The 17,823-nt window shown below is 37.1% G+C and overlaps 3 protein-coding genes across 3 annotated transcripts; 2 read left to right on the forward strand and 1 right to left on the reverse strand.

Moving 5' to 3' along the window:
* The first annotated feature begins 345 nt into the window (after positions 1-345).
* On the forward strand, positions 346-7,879 carry LOC140773875 (kelch repeat-containing protein At3g27220-like). The gene is made up of 8 exons (XM_073116653.1): positions 346-724; positions 1,516-1,704; positions 2,469-2,698; positions 3,369-3,539; positions 4,692-4,797; positions 5,047-5,253; positions 5,651-5,839; positions 7,743-7,879. The coding sequence occupies exons 1-7, from the start codon at positions 524-526 to the stop codon at positions 5,813-5,815; spliced, it is 1,269 nt and encodes a 422-aa protein (XP_072972754.1). The 5' UTR covers positions 346-523; the 3' UTR covers positions 5,816-5,839; positions 7,743-7,879.
* On the forward strand, positions 6,415-10,315 carry LOC140773876 (uncharacterized). Its single transcript, XM_073116654.1, has 4 exons — positions 6,415-6,991; positions 8,124-8,174; positions 8,293-8,596; positions 9,683-10,315. Exons 1-4 carry the CDS (start codon positions 6,509-6,511, stop codon positions 9,853-9,855), a joined length of 1,011 nt encoding a protein of 336 aa, XP_072972755.1. The 5' UTR covers positions 6,415-6,508; the 3' UTR covers positions 9,856-10,315.
* A 980-nt stretch (positions 10,316-11,295) lies between these two features.
* On the reverse strand, positions 11,296-17,649 carry LOC140774397 (COP9 signalosome complex subunit 3). The gene is made up of 11 exons (XM_073117386.1): positions 17,385-17,649; positions 16,117-16,232; positions 15,758-16,004; positions 14,907-14,964; positions 14,751-14,840; positions 14,062-14,124; positions 13,605-13,694; positions 13,176-13,334; positions 12,967-13,088; positions 11,725-11,797; positions 11,296-11,646 (listed from the first exon to the last, which is right to left on the reverse strand). The coding sequence occupies exons 1-11, from the start codon at positions 17,570-17,572 to the stop codon at positions 11,581-11,583; spliced, it is 1,272 nt and encodes a 423-aa protein (XP_072973487.1). The 5' UTR covers positions 17,573-17,649; the 3' UTR covers positions 11,296-11,580.
* Positions 17,650-17,823: the final 174 nt, after the last annotated feature.

Genomic DNA, 17,823 nt, shown 5'->3' on the forward strand with positions numbered 1-17,823 from the left:
CCAATTCCTTTTAATTTCTTTTAATTCTTCTAAGTGTTTTTTTTTTCTTCTGAAAACAAACCTCTGACCTTGTGCCAGGAGTGGATATGCTTCTACTATTTGCTGCCAACCGATGGACATTTAGAAAAGGAGGACTAGTCAACGAGATAATAACTTCATTAATTTTGTAGTTTTAATAGTGTAATGCTATTTCTTTTTCACACTCTGTAAAGAGATTAAAAAGGGTTTGATTTGTAAAATGTGAAACTTTCGATGCACAAATGTACTTAAATATAGGGTGTGTTTTGCAAATTATGGCTGTAGTGCTATGATATTTGATCACCACCAGCGGCGGAGCTCATCGAATTAAACCGAGTATCCACGTAAAACCATCAACTCGCGCCCACAATTTTTATTCCTCTCTCTCTCTTCTCCTTTCCCTTTCTATTTTTCCCCCCCTTCCCTCTTCGATCCCCATGTCACCACCTTCCTCTTCTCCTCCTCCTCCTCCTCCTCCCATCTCTAGGGTTTCCTCATTCCATCCATGGCTCGGTTTGCCGTGAAGCACGTGCCCAGGAGGTACGCCTTCATCTTCGCCTGCGTCCTCCTCCTCGGAATCGTCCTCGTCTCGGATTTCCTCTGGGCCTCGTCGTCTTCTTCTCCCAGTTCCCCTCGTTGGTCCGTCACCTTGGATCTATCGCTAGATAATGCCATCGGCATTGGCTCGCCTATCAAGGGCAAGCAGGTGAGTTGGATCTGACCCTCATGCGTTGGGGTTTCGTGGTTCTCTTTTTCAGGATTTTGTGCTGGTTCGAAAGGCAATGTAGATGTTTATTTGCTGAAAAATTTACTGACTTGAGTGTTTATTTGCTTTAGAAACACCCTTCTTCTATTCCGTAGTAAAAGTTAAGAGTTTTAAAGTTATATGACGATTGTAGTACATTATTTTTTCGGTTTGGACTATTTTTTTATGAGATCTGAACAATGAGCCACTTCCTAAAGAAATGTGGTAAGTAGCGACAAGTGGGTTGTGATACGTTTTTCTGGATTTTGGTTTGGTATAAAGGCAATCCAGTTCTTTTACTGTTGAATCTGTTTGACACTTTTATGTAAGCTAACATTGAGTGTTTATTTGTTTTACCCTCCTTTTTCTTCTCTTTGATAGTAAACTTTGAGATTTTTAATGATTCATGACGACTTAATTACAACATTTTGTTTGGTCGATTTGGATCTTGATGAAATCATAGAATGAGGGACTTCCTGAGCAAATCTATTCTAGTTATTCTTGCCTGCGCTTTGTACATTTTAATAACTTCCATTCACCTTTACATCATAATAGCTGAACTTGCATCAAACATGTGAGACTATTTTAAGGCTATAAATTCGTCCTGAATATAGAGCATATCTTTTTTTTTTCTTTAAAAAAAGGAATCTATATTTACTCTTCGGATCTGAAGAATGTCAAGATTTATACTTATTTATGGGCTGAAGATTCTTATCAAAGATCATATTCTACTTTTTCCCTCCTCCCTGCAGATAAAGGGAACTAAGAAGTATGACAAAGATTCACCGCTGATGAATCTTAATGCAACTTTTGCTGATTTACCGGCCCCCAAATGGGAATGGGAAGAAATGCCAGAGGCACCTGTACCTCGTCTAGATGGAGCTGCAATACAGCTTAAGAATCTTCTCTATGTATTTGCTGGATATGGAACTATTGACTATGTAAGTGTTTTCATTAAGAATCTTTTATGTAAGAGACAATGTGAACTTAGTTCTGTAAAACATTACAGTTTGCTTCTTTTCATTAACAGATGCATGGCATTTATCTTGTGACTACATTATTGAACATCTTTCTTGATGCACATGCTTCAACTTCCTTTTACTTGGCTATTAACTGCACCTAGAGCAAGAAAGGTTGCCTGCATCACTGCATGATAGAGTTGCCATCAAGAATATCTGAATATTTAACACTTGAGAAAGACCAAGCAATCATAATAGACAATGCACATTCAGGATTACTAATCTAGACTTCGAGTCATAATCTGCAGAAATTAACAGTGGCAAATAACATGATCTGCTTGTCATTCTTAACTCCTAAGTACCTTCTTATTCATGAGGTAATTGTAAGGCCAGTTTTGTAGAATTTCTTATTACTGACCTGCTTTTTGATTGACATAGGCACGTAGCATGTGACCTTTTGTATTGATCAACACATTAAGACTTATAATCATATAGGATTCTAAGTTTTGATGTATCTAGTTGTCTTTGTGATTTTAAGGATCAATTATGTAAAAATGATACCTCACCTGAAACTGACAGGAGTAAGATTTGTTGATATCAGTTCAAAGGGTTTTCTTTTCTTCCTTTTAAATTAAGGACCATTGATATCATCAATTAAAACCTTTGTTGAATGAAAAAAATGGTGTCTATTTATGAGCTCAATAGCTCGCTGATTTTTTTCTAATGTGCTTTGCTCTGTGTTTCAGGTGCATTCTCATGTTGACATTTATAATTTCACGGATAATACATGGGGTGGAAGGTTTGATATGCCTAAAGAAATGGCAAATTCACATTTAGGAATGGCAACAGATGGGAGATACATCTACGCTGTCACAGGACAATTTGGCCCACAGTGTAGGGGACCCACAAATCGCAACTTTGTCTTGGATACAGAGACAAAAGAGTGGCATGACTTGCCTCCTCTACCTGTTCCGAGGTGTGTACAGTTTAACATATTATGCCTATGATTAAATGCTTATACTAGGTGCAGTAATGTTATTGTTTGCTCTGTGTGGTCTACTTCAACCTAGTTTTTCATTTTTGCACTATCTGCATAGCCAAGTAGGTTTGATTTCGTCATCTTTAGATATCTAATTTCTAGCTCTTTTAGGAAATTCCACCTACTCTCTCTCTCTCTCTCTCTTTCTCTCTCTCTCTCTCTCTCTCTCTCTCTCTCTCTCTCTCCCCCCTCCAAAACAATGAGAAGCCTTAATCCCATTTGAATAGTGTTCTCAATTTGCATTATCTGCATGGATATTCAAACAGGTTTGATTTGGCCATCTTTAGATATCTAATTTCTAACCTGTCTAGAAAAATCTACCTACTCTCTCTCTCTCTCTCTCTAAAACAACAAGAGGTCTTAATCCCATTTGAATGGTATTCTGTTACACTTATATGAATTCATATACATATGTAATCATGTGTAGTTATAACCATATATATTAGTATAACTATGTATTATCATAGATACATAAACACATGTAAACATATGCGAAGTACTTATTTATACACATTCATGTATATACATATAATGATGTAAAGATACATCTAATTGAGTATAAGAGTGGAAACCTAGTTTGACACTTTGATGTTTTATCTACTTTCAGGTATGCACCGGCCACTCAACTTTGGAGAGGAAGACTCCATGTTATGGGTGGCAGCAAGGAGGATCGCCATGAGCCTGGGTTGGATCACTGGAGCCTTGCGGTAAAGGATGGCAAAGCCTTGGAGAAAGAATGGCGAAAAGAGATACCAATACCACGTGGTGGACCACACAGGTTTGTTTGCATACTTATTTTCTCCTGAAAATTTAGTGTTAGTTATTAAGTATTATTACTGGACCTATAGCTTCATTAACTGGAGCTGAAGAATAAGGGTTATAGTGGTCTATTCAATAGCTTGCCGTTGTTTATCCTTTAGGTGCTAGCCCTAAACACTTTAGGCTTTTGGTCTATTAGATACAGCTTTTGGGATTGCTCTAAGGTAGTCTGCAAAGTCTCCTCTTGCAAAGTCTCAATAGATTTAATAGTTGTTCATAGGGTTGAAAATCCTGGAACTATGAACTTTTTCTGCATGGGCTATTCTTTTATATAAGAACATTTCAAAAAGATTATCCAGAGCCCGTCGCACAAAGTTAGCAGTCTCATGGATGGTAGTTGATGAAATTACAGATTTATTGCTTAGAAATCTGACTTGTTACTAGGAGCTAGGGTACTGTCTTTCAAGAGGAAATTGTTACATAATGGTTTTACCTAAATGACTCAAATCCATTTACTTTTTTCTGCAGCATTTCTACAATGCATATGTGGATCCTGCTAGATTCTTCAGTATATTTGTTTGACCAAACAATTGTTCCTCCTAATTGATACATGTTCACAATTTGGAAATTTGGAAACTAAAGTTGGGTCCTACTTTTACATGTCCATATACTACATATGGACATCAGTGCACATAAGTGACATTATCTGTATACGTGGTAGGACACATGCACTGCACTGATGTGCAGTGTACTGTTCCCTTTGATATAACTTTGATCTAATCCCACTTGACATTGATCTTATGGGATACCTGCAGGACCATTAGATAATATATAATACAACAAAGCAGTACCAGCTGTGGCAACAACTATAATAACTGGTTAACAGCATCCAAGCCATAAATTTCAATAATATCCTATTACTTAGATAATCATCAAAAAACTGATTTGATTATTTTTTGTCTGATTGTTAGCTGTTTATACTCTTTCCTCATCTGACTGACACTGACTGTAATTAGACGATTGTTGCTCTTTCATATCACCTCCATTGTGCATCAGCTTTTCTTTATAAACTAGCTAACACAGCCACAGGACCTTGAGAAAGGGAGCACTTTCTATTTTGTTTCTTCTTTCAGATGTTCAATTGCTCATTTTCTCATGTTTTCCTCTGCAGAGCTTGTGTTGTTGCTAATGATCAACTACTTGTAATTGGAGGTCAAGAGGGTGATTTCATGGCTAAGCCAGGTTCACCTATTTTTAAGTGTTCTCGGAGGCATGAGGTACTTAAACCATTTCATATTGCTTCAACTAAAAACTCCTTTTCTGTTAAATGTTCTCGGAGACACTTTTTTGTGACTAATCTCCTTATTTACCAGTTGAACCATTGCTAATCATTTTCTATCTTCGTTAAAAGCTATTGTCGCCACTTATCCTTTCTGGCTTACAATTCTTACTCTGTTAAATGTAATGCCTTTATGAATCTTCAAATTTCAGTTTATGATTTTCTACATTACAACTTACACTTCCAGGTTGTGTATGGTGATGTCTACATGCTAGACGATGGAACCAGATGGAAGCAACTGCCTCCAATGCCTAAGCCAGATTCCCATATAGAATTTGCATGGGTTCTTGTCAACAATTCTATTGTCGTTGTTGGTGGCACTACAGAGAAACACCCAGTTACCAAAAAGATGATGCTTGTCGGCGAAGTATTCCGGTTCAACTTGGATACACTGGTATGCCACATCTATTCTATTTGCACCTACTATAATATTGAAAATCTATGAGTTGAGTCTAGCTCTTTCTTTTTTTGTTTGGTGTGAACTAAGTTTCGAACTTGATTAGTTAGTCTTATTTTTATAGTCTTAATTTTTTTAGAGAGTAAATTTAATTGGATATAAAAAAGATAAAAAAATATTTAATTACTGAACTAGTTTAGGGGTAAATAAACTAAAAGCAAACATGGCCTGAGAATGGCTCAGGCATTGGAGGCAGTTGATAATTTGTGTGTTTGATCTAGTGATTCAATAAACAGACTCAGTTTTGATGATTAGAGGAGAGGAATTCTCCTGTTTGACTGCAGCAAAGATCTTTGCTCCTAACTTATGGTATTATCTCACTTTATATCAACAGGAATGGTCAGTGATTGGTCGCATGCCTTTCCGAATCAAGACCACCTTGGCTGGCTACTGGGATGGCTGGCTCTATTTCACATCTGGACAACGAGACAGGGGACCGGATGATCCATCTCCAAGGAAGGTTGTTGGATGCATGTGGAGGACTAAATTAAGCCTATAATCCAATTCATTTTGTACCTCAGAGGTTCCCATATTACCTTCCTTAAATCTTTACTTAGTTTACCTTTTGTAATATGATTTATTTTTTAAATATGTAAAATTAGCCGTTAACAGTTAATACGACCATCACATCACCCTAATGTGTACTCTTCTCTCTTTACATCACACCAATACATTAATGTTGCCGTCTTTCGGTATTATTCGTTGCTTGAATGCCTAATTATCCACCTAATCCCAGCAAAAGTGGGACAAATGGTCGGCTGTTTGTCCACACTCCCAGTTGGGACACCAAACAGCAACTCAGGATGGCACACATGGACGACACCTGTCCAGGCAGTGGTCTGTTTGTGTCATGCGACTGGTAGCTGATCTGGCGAAGCGGTAGACCGTTAGAATGTCTCCACGTTATTACCCTCCTTGGCTGCCTCCTTTCTTGCACTTCCTCGTCTTCGACGCCCCTCACTTTGCGCCACGTGTAGATAACTGGAGATATGAATTATGACACACTCCTGACTCCTGGTCCAGTTAATGCAGTCTTTTTTATAATTACTAGAATGCCCTAAAGAAATATGGCAAATACCACCGCAATCCCTTTCCCTCCTCCCAATCCCTTTCCAAAAGCCATCGACCTCTTCAAATATATTATCAAAACCCCATTCTCTCTCTTTCTCTTTCTCTCTCTTTCTCTCTCTCTATGGATGACGACGACAACGCCGGAGCTGGGGCTCCGGCGAACTGCCGCCCTCCTCTTCCTCCTCCAGCTCCAGCTCCACCGCCACCGTCCTCTCGCGCGCCTCTCCTCGCCCCTCGCGAGGCGTCCCTCGACCGCTCCCTCCGCCGCCTCGAGTCCTTCCTCGCTTCCCTTGGATTCCCGCGGAACGCCGAGCCTCTTAGCGTTTTCCTTTCCGCCGCCTCCTTCCTCCTCCTCGGCGTCGCGCTCCCCTCCGCCGTCATCGTCCTCTCCGGTTGCCGCCGGCGAGCCGGAGACAGCTGCGAGGAATACCAGGTCGAGGGGTTCGAGCTCTGCGTCTTGATCTCTGAGATCGCCGCGGCTGCGGTGTCGCTTGCTTGCGTCTCGAGGAATCTGTTCAAGTATGGGATCCGGCGGTTTCTTTTTGTGGACCAGCATCATGGGCAATCTGATCGGTTCCAGAAGGAGTATGTCCACAAGATCCAGGTCAGGCCATCCTTCTATTTTTGTTACGTAATCTGGGAGAATTAGACCACTCGTAACTAGATTTTGGTTGAATGGGATGTGAACCAAGTTACCTTCATTTAGAATTATGTTAATTGGTGAGATTCGACTCCAGTTTATCAAGTTCGATCTTTTTTGCCCCCGTCACCAAGTTCCTAGGTGAAGGACTGAGTCTATAGAAGAAGACTCAGGAAGTAGCTGAACTGTACCATTCAGTTATCTTATTTCCCTTTTAGAAATGCTGAAGTTTGGTATTCTATTTTTGTTCTCAGTAATTCTAATATAATTTACTTGATAAGGGAATCTTTAAGTTACCTTTCATCTAATATCTTGAACCTTTTGGAAGGTTTATGTTATGAAAATGAAAATATTGGGGTTATAAAAAATTCTTTACCATCTCTAGCTTATTAAGCTTGAGCTAGGTCTTAGTTGGTTCAGGTGGGAAAGCCATTGAAGTCTGAAAAAATGTTGTGAGATGAGAAGCTAATAGTTGGAGCAAACAAACTTGTTTGCAAAGAAATCTCAACGGCTAAATTCTAGCCTCTTTGTTCTTAGTCAGAAGCATATCCCACTCTTTGTTCATTTTCTGGAATCTTCTTGTGTACCCTATTTTTTAAAGGATTTTTATTATGCCCTAAATCAATAAATCACATCTTTAAGTACCAAAGTTTTGTCGAGTTCTTACATATCGCTTTCCATCTTAACAGAAGTTCAATTGGAAACCATATTGCAGGGCTTATTTTCATTACTCCTCTGGTGGTTATTGCCATGCTTTCTTGTGAAGACTGCCCGTGAAGTCCTCCGCTTTGTACACATATTTCATGAGTCAATTTGGAGATCTGTTGTTATTTTATTAGCTTCCATTACTTCGTGGACTTATTTGAACGCAATTGTTTTATCATCTTGCACACTTTTCAACTTGGTTTGCAATTTACAAGTTATTCACTTTGTGGACTATGGTAAACTTTTGGAACAAGATGCAGACCCTTTAGTGTATTTGGAAGAACATGTACGCCTACGTTATAATCTCTACAAAATCAGCCATAGGTTCCGGATATTTCTTCTGCTGTTGTTTTTGGTTGTGACAGCAAGTCAATTTGTGGTCCTTTTTCAGACTACAGGATATAATGGGACGATTAATTTCACTAATGGTGGTGACTTAGCTGTAAGTATGGCACACTTTTTTCCTTTATTCTCAATAATTTAGAACTTGTGATTTCTTCTGTTGGTTAGCTGACCTTAGTAGTTCAAAGCACTTATACATGTCTCCTTGACATTGGCAGGTGTCTTCAGTTGTTCAAGTTGTTGCCATTATCCTCTGCCTGAATGCAGGTGCTAAAATTTCTCACAGAGCTCAAGGAATTGCATCATTAGCAAGTAGATGGCATGCATTAGTAACTTGCAGTTCTAGTGATACCACGCTAACCAGAGTTTCAAATAGCTCTGGGAATTTGGAGGCCTTTCCAGCAAATCTATTACTAATGGATTATTCAGAAAGTGACTTGGAATCACTAGATAACGTCATGGTGCATAGCAATGCTCAACTAGCTTCTTATATGTCATCATACCACAAGCGTGAAGCACTTGGTAAGTATCTTTTCCAAATCAATTGGAACTTTAGACCGTATTTGTTATGACATTACCAGTGGTTAGAAAAACTGTGAGGTGCTAATGGGTAGATGCCTAAATGCAAACTTAGTTCCAACTACGATAATATTGATGGGGTATTGCTTGACAAAGAATGATAATTAGTTGATACACTACTTTTGCACTCAAAACCATATCAAGGGCATAGTAATATTGACCGATTGATTTGATCATTGTCAAGGTTGAAAACAAAAGGCACATTAAAGATCATTGAGTTTTTCAATAATTTGTATTCCACTCAATTTTACTATGCTATCTTTATTTATTTTTTTACTAAGATAACTTTTAGAGTAAAAGCTTCAATTTTCATCTAAATCTTAAAATGAACCTTTATGCCCATAATAACTCAGTATACAATATTATTAAGCTTGAAATCAGAATTTGTTAAATATTCTTTGCTTCAACTTGTTTCTATATAATCATTGTCCAACTATGTAAGTACTAATTTAGGCATCCACATGAATATAATTCCCAAAGTAAGCTTACTGAAACTGTGGAATAGATTAAAATGCCATTTTGACATTGCAATCAATCACTAGCATATCTTGAGCAAAGCATTTTACTCACTAGAGTTATAAAATAAAGTTTCAGCAACTGTACGGTTGACCAAGGAATGTCAACTTTTGGCTGCAGTGCAGTAAACGGCTGATACCTAGGCACTGCAGAATTATAATCTTGAATAAGGAGACAGGTTTGACTGAGCTGGTTTAGGGCTCAATGGGATTTTCCTTTCAACTTGGTGTCTGTTTGTGTAGTTTTCTCTTTCATGCATAAGTAATAAGAGCAACTCCCTTAAGTTTAGCTCCAGCAGTCAATAGGTTAATGCTTCTAGAGCTCTAGTTTTACATGGCTACTCTCATGACACTGAGTTCCCGTCCCCCCTTGATCCTGTATGACATGGAGTCACACTTTCTCATTTTTCATGTTGTACTTTAGAATTCATCCTTGCTATGCATTTGAGTCGCAAAAATGACCTAATAATTTGTTGCATACTTATGGTTGCCTGTTAATCTTCCGCCCTTGCAGTTCTCTATTTGATGTCCAACCCCGGTGGGATCACTATATATGGATGGACGGTTGACCGAGGATTACTCAACACTCTTTTCTTCCTTGAGCTGACTCTTATGCTTTTTGTGCTCAGTAAAACTATTGTGTTCCCTGCAAAAGTACTAGTAAACAACTTTATCAGACTATCATGATGCAAATCCTACATTTGGCAAAACTCTTATCATACTCCTACATTTGGAAAAACTTGCAGTCAGTATGTTCAAAACTCAAGGGATGGCCAGGTTGGTTAAATTGCAGAATTAAGAATAAAATCATCAGGTATATCTGGCCTTTTTGATATGATGAAAAGCCAAATTTCTCGCCTCAGCTCAATTCCTTGTTATGCTCATGTGCATGCATTCAGAGCCCTTCGAAGGTATCGGCATTTGTAAAGTTTCTCTTGTAATTTTATAGGGTGAGAGAGTACTCTGCTGTAAATGCTGTTTATAAGCATATTTTTGTGCCTTTTTCTCTCTACTTGCTCAAGGCAATGATCTCGTGATTCGCAGACTGCCCATGTACGTCGTATATTCTTTTATTATTTACATATATTCATTGTCATTCTGACGTTTTGAAGATATATGTACCTCTGAATTCAATGTCCATGTCCAAGTTTGCAATTGCACAAATGTTAAATGAATGTGAAAGTTCTTTTTGAAAGTCCGTGGACGGAATATGAAAATTGAGGACCAGAAAAATTCTGCAAGGGTATTCCACTATTGATGATAGATTTGCAAATTTCTTTTTGTTGACACATGCAAAATTGACCTCAGCTGTCTTTTTTGAGATAAAAAGATTCTTTACTGATATACTCTTTTCAGGAACATAAATAAATAAAACACATATATGGGCAATCTGCATAAAAAGATTCTTTACTTATGGTCTTGATTGTAGGTTCCTCAGCTTTTGATTTATACTTTTGGACCACTTTTATTCATTTAGTTCGAACAAAGTAAAACATATCTGCTGTGTTATTAAACAATACGCAGGGACTATACAGAAATACACGATCAATTTACCAAAATACATAATTGGATCTAGTAAAAAAGAACACACACACACTATTTATATAGATTTATACGCAAAAGAGTATGTAAACTATACATTTATTTTGCCAAATTATGCATCTAACTGTAAAATTTCAATAAGGCCAAATGAATTTTTTTTTAAAAAAATAATTAAAAAACTAAGGAGCTTAAAACTGCCAGCACCTAGAAGATTTTTTCGTTCATATATATATATATATATATATATATATATATACATAGATGCTGCAAAAGGAGAAAAAAATAGTGAATTTTTCTGTCTATGAAGCTACCAACATCATGAAGACTACGAGGTGGGATAATGATTTAAGATTTCCCTTGCCATTGTATATCATTAATTTCTAGGGCCAAACAAATATGATGTCAATAAGTTCTCTTGAATATGCGGACAATTCTGTCATGTAACACAAATAACTTATAATAATCAAAAGAGAGTTGAAGACTATGGACGAGGAGTCAGCCCGGCAGTTTAACTCAATAAGCCACCATGCAGCTGATGGTGGTTCGACTGGGTTAGCAAGTAGTGGTTGCTGCTGCAATAGGTCATTAAAAATAGAAGCTTCTGCTAACTGAAGCCTACATTTCCCACCAAATTGTTATATATCAATCCATCAGCGGTAGCCAAAAAAGAAATCCAGAGAGAAAAAACACTGCACAGTTTTTCATCACACATGGATAATGTTGAATTTCTCGCTCATAAAAAGGATTTTGAAAACAAACAAACAAACGAAGGCAAAGGCAGAGTGTCACAGTGTCTCCTGAATGATTTTGCATGTTGCATGTATTCCTTTTAAGAGGTTTCCCGCGTATATCACATCATCCAAGTGAATTTCATAAGAACTTATGAGGAACAGAATCAAAGTCATCAAAGTCAAATCTTGCTCGCTCCCTTCCAACCTGTGTGAAATTTTTACACCAAGCCAATGATCAGTAGACTGCATCAAAAATGAAATTTAAAGAACTTGTGGAGCTCACCTTTGTCACATATGCAGGATCACATGAAATTTGCTCGTCTATCGAGCCCAGCTTCTTTGACAATGCCATTAACCTGCGATGATAAATTACAAGCACATCAGTAATTCTTCTTTGTTCATGTCTATGATAAACCTCAGTAGAAGCAATTTCAAATGGATCCATGAGAACCACTGATGTTATTCAAGCTTTAGTTTCATAAGATTAGTGGCAAAAAAGATGTCCATTCCATAACAGCTATATTGCAAATTGGGGTGATTATCATTAAACAAATAGGGAGGATAATTATCCACCACTTTCCCCTCTAAAAATGCATTTGATTTCATCGATTACCTATCATGGACAAATATGCAACTATGTAAGTATCAAGACCAAAGTCTGCATCATGAAGACTAACTGAATTTGATGGATTATTATTGCCCTTGCAATCTTCCAAATATCTTCCAGTACTTCCATTGAGCAGATTGTTGAGACACTACCAACTGATGGGGTTGGTGTTGCAAGCTCTTTTATTTCTCTGGGAAAAGATTGAATATCTGGCATATAGTTTATTGTTGCATTTATCTTATGTATCAATATATTTATTAATTTTATGTTTTCTTAAAATTTTAGTTTTAGAGATAGGAGTTTACTGATAACAAAAGGTTCTTCAAACCAGAAATAAGTCTTTTTTGCTCTTCTCTATACAAATTCCTAATAAGAATTGCAGGCAGTAACATGATGAAGATGTCAACCGACAACATACAAACTGTGCACAGAATCTTGTGTATGAAGAGTGTCATAAAAGATCACCTACCGTCAACAAATAGGCAAGTTTGAAAAGTTACTGTCAAATATAATAGCTAAGATGGGCAAAGGAAATCATAAGAAAACACTAAGTTTCATGGTCATAAAAAAGAATAGAGGTTCTAAGTATACGCCCATGGAGAAAATGATTATTGAACAGAAAAGCTACCAGGGGAAAGATATAATGAAAGAAAAAAGGTGTTTCACTTATCGCAAAAAATAATAATAAGTTTAACGTTGCTCTGGGAAGTAGCAGAATGAATTTGCAGGCCAAAGCTTAGGAAAAAGCTGATACCCTATAGTGTCCAAATCTGATATAAACTGGTGTCATTATAATTTGAATCAGACACTCTACAAGATAAACCCCTTTATCCATCTCCGAACATATTAACCTTGACAATCAGGTCAATTCTTCTCCAATGTTGCAGATGAATATAAAGACAAAAGTCCATCACATACCTTTGAATTGAAGTATCAATGTGCTCTATCATCTCACAAGATTTGTATTGCTCAGGATCCTCATGAAAACTGACCATTCCATCCTTCTGGTTTATTGTAGCATATATTTCCCCGTCCTGAATCTGGAATTAAGCAGAAAGAAGACATTGAGAAACAATCAAGAAAGTCTAACTACCATGGCATACCACATGAAAGACAGCAAAACCCACCATTCGTAGTACATGCATCTCAGCTTCCTTTGGGGTCCTGAGTTGCACAGCATTGGCGATGTCTTGGAGTGACAGAGTCAAGTAAGTTTGTGTTAGTCTTTGGATATTACGTTTATACAATGATGACAGAACTTGCTTCACCAATCCAAGATTATTGTCCTGGAAGAATATAAAAGTAATCCAGTTTTTAATAAATACAAGAAGCATTCCTTCACAAGTAAACACATTGATCTTAATTATTACAGAAGACAGACTATTGGCCCCCCTGCTAAGTCATCAAAAACCAAAGGTACTAATAATGCTGAATGATTAGATCACATAGAAAAGAAAAGAGGATGTCCAGGATAACAATGATTCACAGTGAAACTATATGGAAAAGAGGCCTGAGGAGAGACACATCCAAAAGTGAACAAGGAAAATGTTACTCACAGATTGGAATTTCTCTACATTTGATTGGATAAAGGCCTCCAGTTCAGAGTATTTTCCCGTGGCATAGCAAGTAGACAAATCATTATATGTCTGCAGAAAGTAAAATTATATAATAACCATCAAACTTAATTACAGGAGCTGAGCGGCATACTGAGAAAATATGGCATTTATAACATCCTTTTGGATGCTAAAAATTGAATTGTTTCTCTGATGATTTTAACTAATCATCTTAATCTACACCACTCTGGTCACATATTACTATTATGAAATTTAAGATGAAACTATATATTGATCTAAATATATCACCCAAAAGCTAAATTGTCACCTAATAAAGAAATTAATAATAGATAGACACACAAATAAAGTAGAAGATGAACTCAATTAGAGATTAATCATTCAAGGCTGACAACCTTCTGTAATCAACCCTGAACTTTCTATCAGTCCAGATTAGAAATACCTGAGTATGGTTTTTCAGATTCCTCTGAGCAGTCGAAGATGTATATTTTGGAAATGCCAGAACCTGTTACAGAAATTGTTTAACTTACTAATCAATGTTAAGATACCCTCAAATTTAATTAGTAGTAATTTATCAAACATGAAACCATTCAAACAATATTATCAAGCATCCATAGAGCATTTTTGTACATGTTTTCATGAGTATCTAGTAAACCAGGCCAACTCTTTAAACTTAAACAGTATTGTAGCAATCCATCAAGAAAAAACACATTTGTTGAGTTAACTTTGCTAGATAAAAACAAATTCTTTTAGCATGTAAAAGAATCTCAAAAGAGAAGGGAAAAAAAGAACAAAAAAGATCATCAAAATAGTCAATGAAGGCTTGTCTTTGCCACACTTTCAGGGCACTGACCATGACAACAGGTTATCAGCAAATAAATGGTTTAGAATGCCTAATATGTCATCATACCAAAGAATTAATTTCAAAAATCAGTACATACTCTGAGATGCTTCATGACAAGTAAAATATAGCAAGACCTATTAGATCATCTCCTGATATTAGAAGCAGCATGAACATTAGAGGATGTCACTGATTATACATATATACTGTGGTTTAGACCTTCGCATGGAGAAGTCCTTAGACTAATCACCATAAAAAATGAAAAATGTGCTAAGAAAGAAAGGAAATACCTGCCCATTGAGAATCAGTGACACTAGGATATACTTTTTGTATGCTTCAACAGCTATTGCATTTAAAGTTGTCATTGGTGCAGTAACAACCTGAAACAATCTCTGGTTATCAGCAGAGCACTAACTAGTGAAAAGTATGAAAAAGCTATGACTAACATTGTGAAGGCACTCCAATGCTTTGCGAAACCGTTTTAATCCAATATATATTATGCCCCTGTAACACAAGGAACAGTTAATTAGAAAAATGAAGAAAACAATACATTTTAACAGTTTCTAGATGAAGCTGATGAGGTTAAAAATTAAGAATCAGTCACACGGATCAGCAGGTTACCAAATCTTGGTTATGAATACAAACTTCTTGGCCGTGGCACATTAAATAGGATAAATCTAGTCCACATTCTTGAATTCTTAACACTTCACCCGAAACAGATTGTTAAAATTGATACTCCCTGGTAATTAACATACTCCTAGACTATCTTAAGTCATCATCTCAACAATGAATCAGTATCAGAGACTAGATTGAATACAACTGTACAACTTAGGGAATGTCCACTATTTCATTTTTCCAATTGTAACAGCACTTACGATGGAAATTCTAAGCAATAAAAGCATATTTTTTCCTTCCCATATGACGAATATTTCTAACACTGATTTCTCATCTTGAGCTAAAAGTTAAAATGGTTACCATATATATAACTCAAATGAATAGGAGCATGCAATCAAACATAAAAGATCCAACAGTTAGTGTATAGTACTTGTACCATGATATGATTATATTAGGTTTAAAATACATGTGGGCTTGGTGTAAACTAGGTAGCACCAGTAGATGATAAAAATCTTGATGTCCCTTATTTCCCATTTCTCCTCCCTTTATAGCCAACAAGTAACACATAGCAATTCAAACTAGCAAATTGCAATTTGTCATTAGGGCAACTAAAAATGTATTTGTTGTTGTATATATATATCGAGTAGATAGAAGTAGAATATGACCATGCCACACCACTAACCCGTAATAGCAATAGAGGAAGAGGTCCCTCGGCTGATCAACCTCATATATATCATCTTCCAAAATACTTAGGCCAGCTTTATAAGACTTTGACAAAAGACAGAGAAGAAGAAAGTCTGAATGGAGAGTAGTCAAATGTTCTGAGGAACTTTGGATTTTACGAATAGCTGTCCTTAAGGGAGCTACTCCCCGCATTGGCACTTGCAGCTGCATGACTTGATCCTTCAAACTCCTACATACAGATGTAACTGCATATACAAGAATTTTACTTGATGGTGTCACCATAAGGAATCACAAAAAGGATGAAACAGGAATTAGCTTGCAGGACTAAAATGCTATGCATTATCAGATATACCATACATTTATCAGGTACCAAACATATCTGCTCCACCAAGCAGGAATTAATAAAGTCAACAACTGAGGAAAGAAGATCAGCAGCTTGCTGTCTAGAAATTGGTCCAGACAAGTATGCCTCCCTGCAAATGATATTAACAGAATAGTGATATTTCCAGAAAGAAGATCTTCACTATCGGATAAACGAAAAAAAAAAAAGGTCCTCAGAACAAAGAAGATGTTAAGAATCAGACGATGAAAATGAAAAGACTGTTATACAAGAAATAAAACATTCTCATCCTAATAGTAGCTAAGCTCAAATCCTCACTTATCTTACTCTCAAAATTAAACAGGAAAAACATTTGTCAAAAAAGATGCTACTACTAATGGATGCTACAATACATCTAAAAAAGAAAGAAAGAAGAAAACAAAAATAAGATAGTGGAGGATCTCCATCCAATAAAAATGCAAAGCCCAACTAAACCTAACTATAATGATAATTAGCCTTAAGCTTCCGTCCAAATTTTAGGTTGACAGAGCTATCATCTTATGAAAGCTCTCATGTTATTAGGTCTATCTTTACATCTTCCAACAAACAATAAGGATCCATAAGTTTTCCACACCCAACTTGCCTTCAATGGCCCAATTACTCTAGAAGACAAAAGGGCAAGATCAAGAGGCAGTAATGCCAACCAAAGTGCAGAAAAAAATAAGCACCTAGTGATATCATTGGAGTTAACAAGATGCATCACGCATGTTTCACAGGTTCAACTCTCAAGGGCAATGTTTAAAATGGCCGATAAATCAATCACCCAGAAAGAGAGAATCTAAAAAGAAATGATCACAATTGGTTAAAGAAAGCATAGGAAACATCAGGCACATTCATATCAGTTTTAAGGAGGTTTTCCATCTTTCCATTCCATTCAACAGTCAATAGAATTTGTCATTGAAGAGATTCCAAAGCCTCCAGCTTATTGAGATGCAGCACAAATGCCTTCAAGGACTAATTAATTCGGTAGGTTAGCACAAATTATTTGAAGTGAAAAGAGAAGATCAGACGATGAAACCCGACTCTTTATTACTATTACATGATTATCACTACGCTAAGGACTACATTACATTAAAAAGTAAAATAAAATAAAAATAAAAATCGATTCATCCTATAAATTGTAACATAAGATAAACCCTAAAAGCAACTACAGAATCATCAAAACGACCTAAAAAAGAGAGCAAAGATAAACGACCAAAGCATCACATTAATGAACACAGGGGTGAGAGAAGAAGGATAGAGTTACAGGAGATAGAGATAGCCGAGGGTGTGGACGGAGGGATCAAGCTGGTGGAGGAAGGGGGCGAGGCGAGAGCTATGCGCGCGGAGAGACTCCTCCGACTGCTTCAGAATCGAGTGGAGGTGCGCGACCTCCTCCGGCGTCGACGAGAGGCCCTGGATGTGGGCCACCAAGGCTTCCATGGACGACTCCATTGGAGAGCAGAGAGAGAGAGAGAGAGAGAGAGAGAGAGAGAGAGAGAGAGAGAAGGGGAGGAGGAGGAAGAAGAAGAAGAGAAGCTAATGGCTTTGTTGTAGGGCTGTGTATTCCTAACAATAGAAGGCCCAATTCTATCCTTCTCTTTAAAGGCCTAGAATAATTATGGGCTTTAACTTGATTGGGCCCAAGTTGTTGGAGTCCAAGACATCATATATCCCTGATTCATACACGAATCACGAGGACGTTT

The sequence above is a fragment of the Typha angustifolia genome, chromosome 13, assembly GCF_048772165.1.
Source record: "Typha angustifolia cultivar Huaian chromosome 13, ASM4877216v1, whole genome shotgun sequence".
Taxonomy (NCBI): domain Eukaryota; kingdom Viridiplantae; phylum Streptophyta; class Magnoliopsida; order Poales; family Typhaceae; genus Typha; species Typha angustifolia.

Bases quoted from the DNA above. Each gene is read 5' to 3' on its own strand.
- LOC140774397 (XM_073117386.1), bottom strand. From the start codon at position 17,572: ATGGAGTCGTCCATGGAAGCCTTGGTGGCCCACATCCAGGGCCTCTCG. The intron at 14,965-15,757 runs GTTAGTGGTGTG...CTTGTGTTACAG, and splicing joins TTCCTCTATTGCTATTACGG to GGGCATAATATATATTGGAT. The intron at 13,089-13,175 runs GTGGGTTTTGCT...GCTTAATTCCAG, and splicing joins AGATGCATGTACTACGAATG to ATTCAGGACGGGGAAATATA.
- LOC140773875 (XM_073116653.1), top strand. From the start codon at position 524: ATGGCTCGGTTTGCCGTGAAGCACGTGCCCAGGAGGTACGCCTTCATC. The intron at 1,705-2,468 runs GTAAGTGTTTTC...TCTGTGTTTCAG, and splicing joins GATATGGAACTATTGACTAT to GTGCATTCTCATGTTGACAT. The intron at 3,540-4,691 runs GTTTGTTTGCAT...TTTCCTCTGCAG, and splicing joins CCACGTGGTGGACCACACAG to AGCTTGTGTTGTTGCTAATG.
- LOC140773876 (XM_073116654.1), top strand. From the start codon at position 6,509: ATGGATGACGACGACAACGCCGGAGCTGGGGCTCCGGCGAACTGCCGC. The intron at 8,175-8,292 runs GTAAGTATGGCA...TGACATTGGCAG, and splicing joins CTAATGGTGGTGACTTAGCT to GTGTCTTCAGTTGTTCAAGT. The intron at 8,597-9,682 runs GTAAGTATCTTT...CCGCCCTTGCAG, and splicing joins CCACAAGCGTGAAGCACTTG to TTCTCTATTTGATGTCCAAC.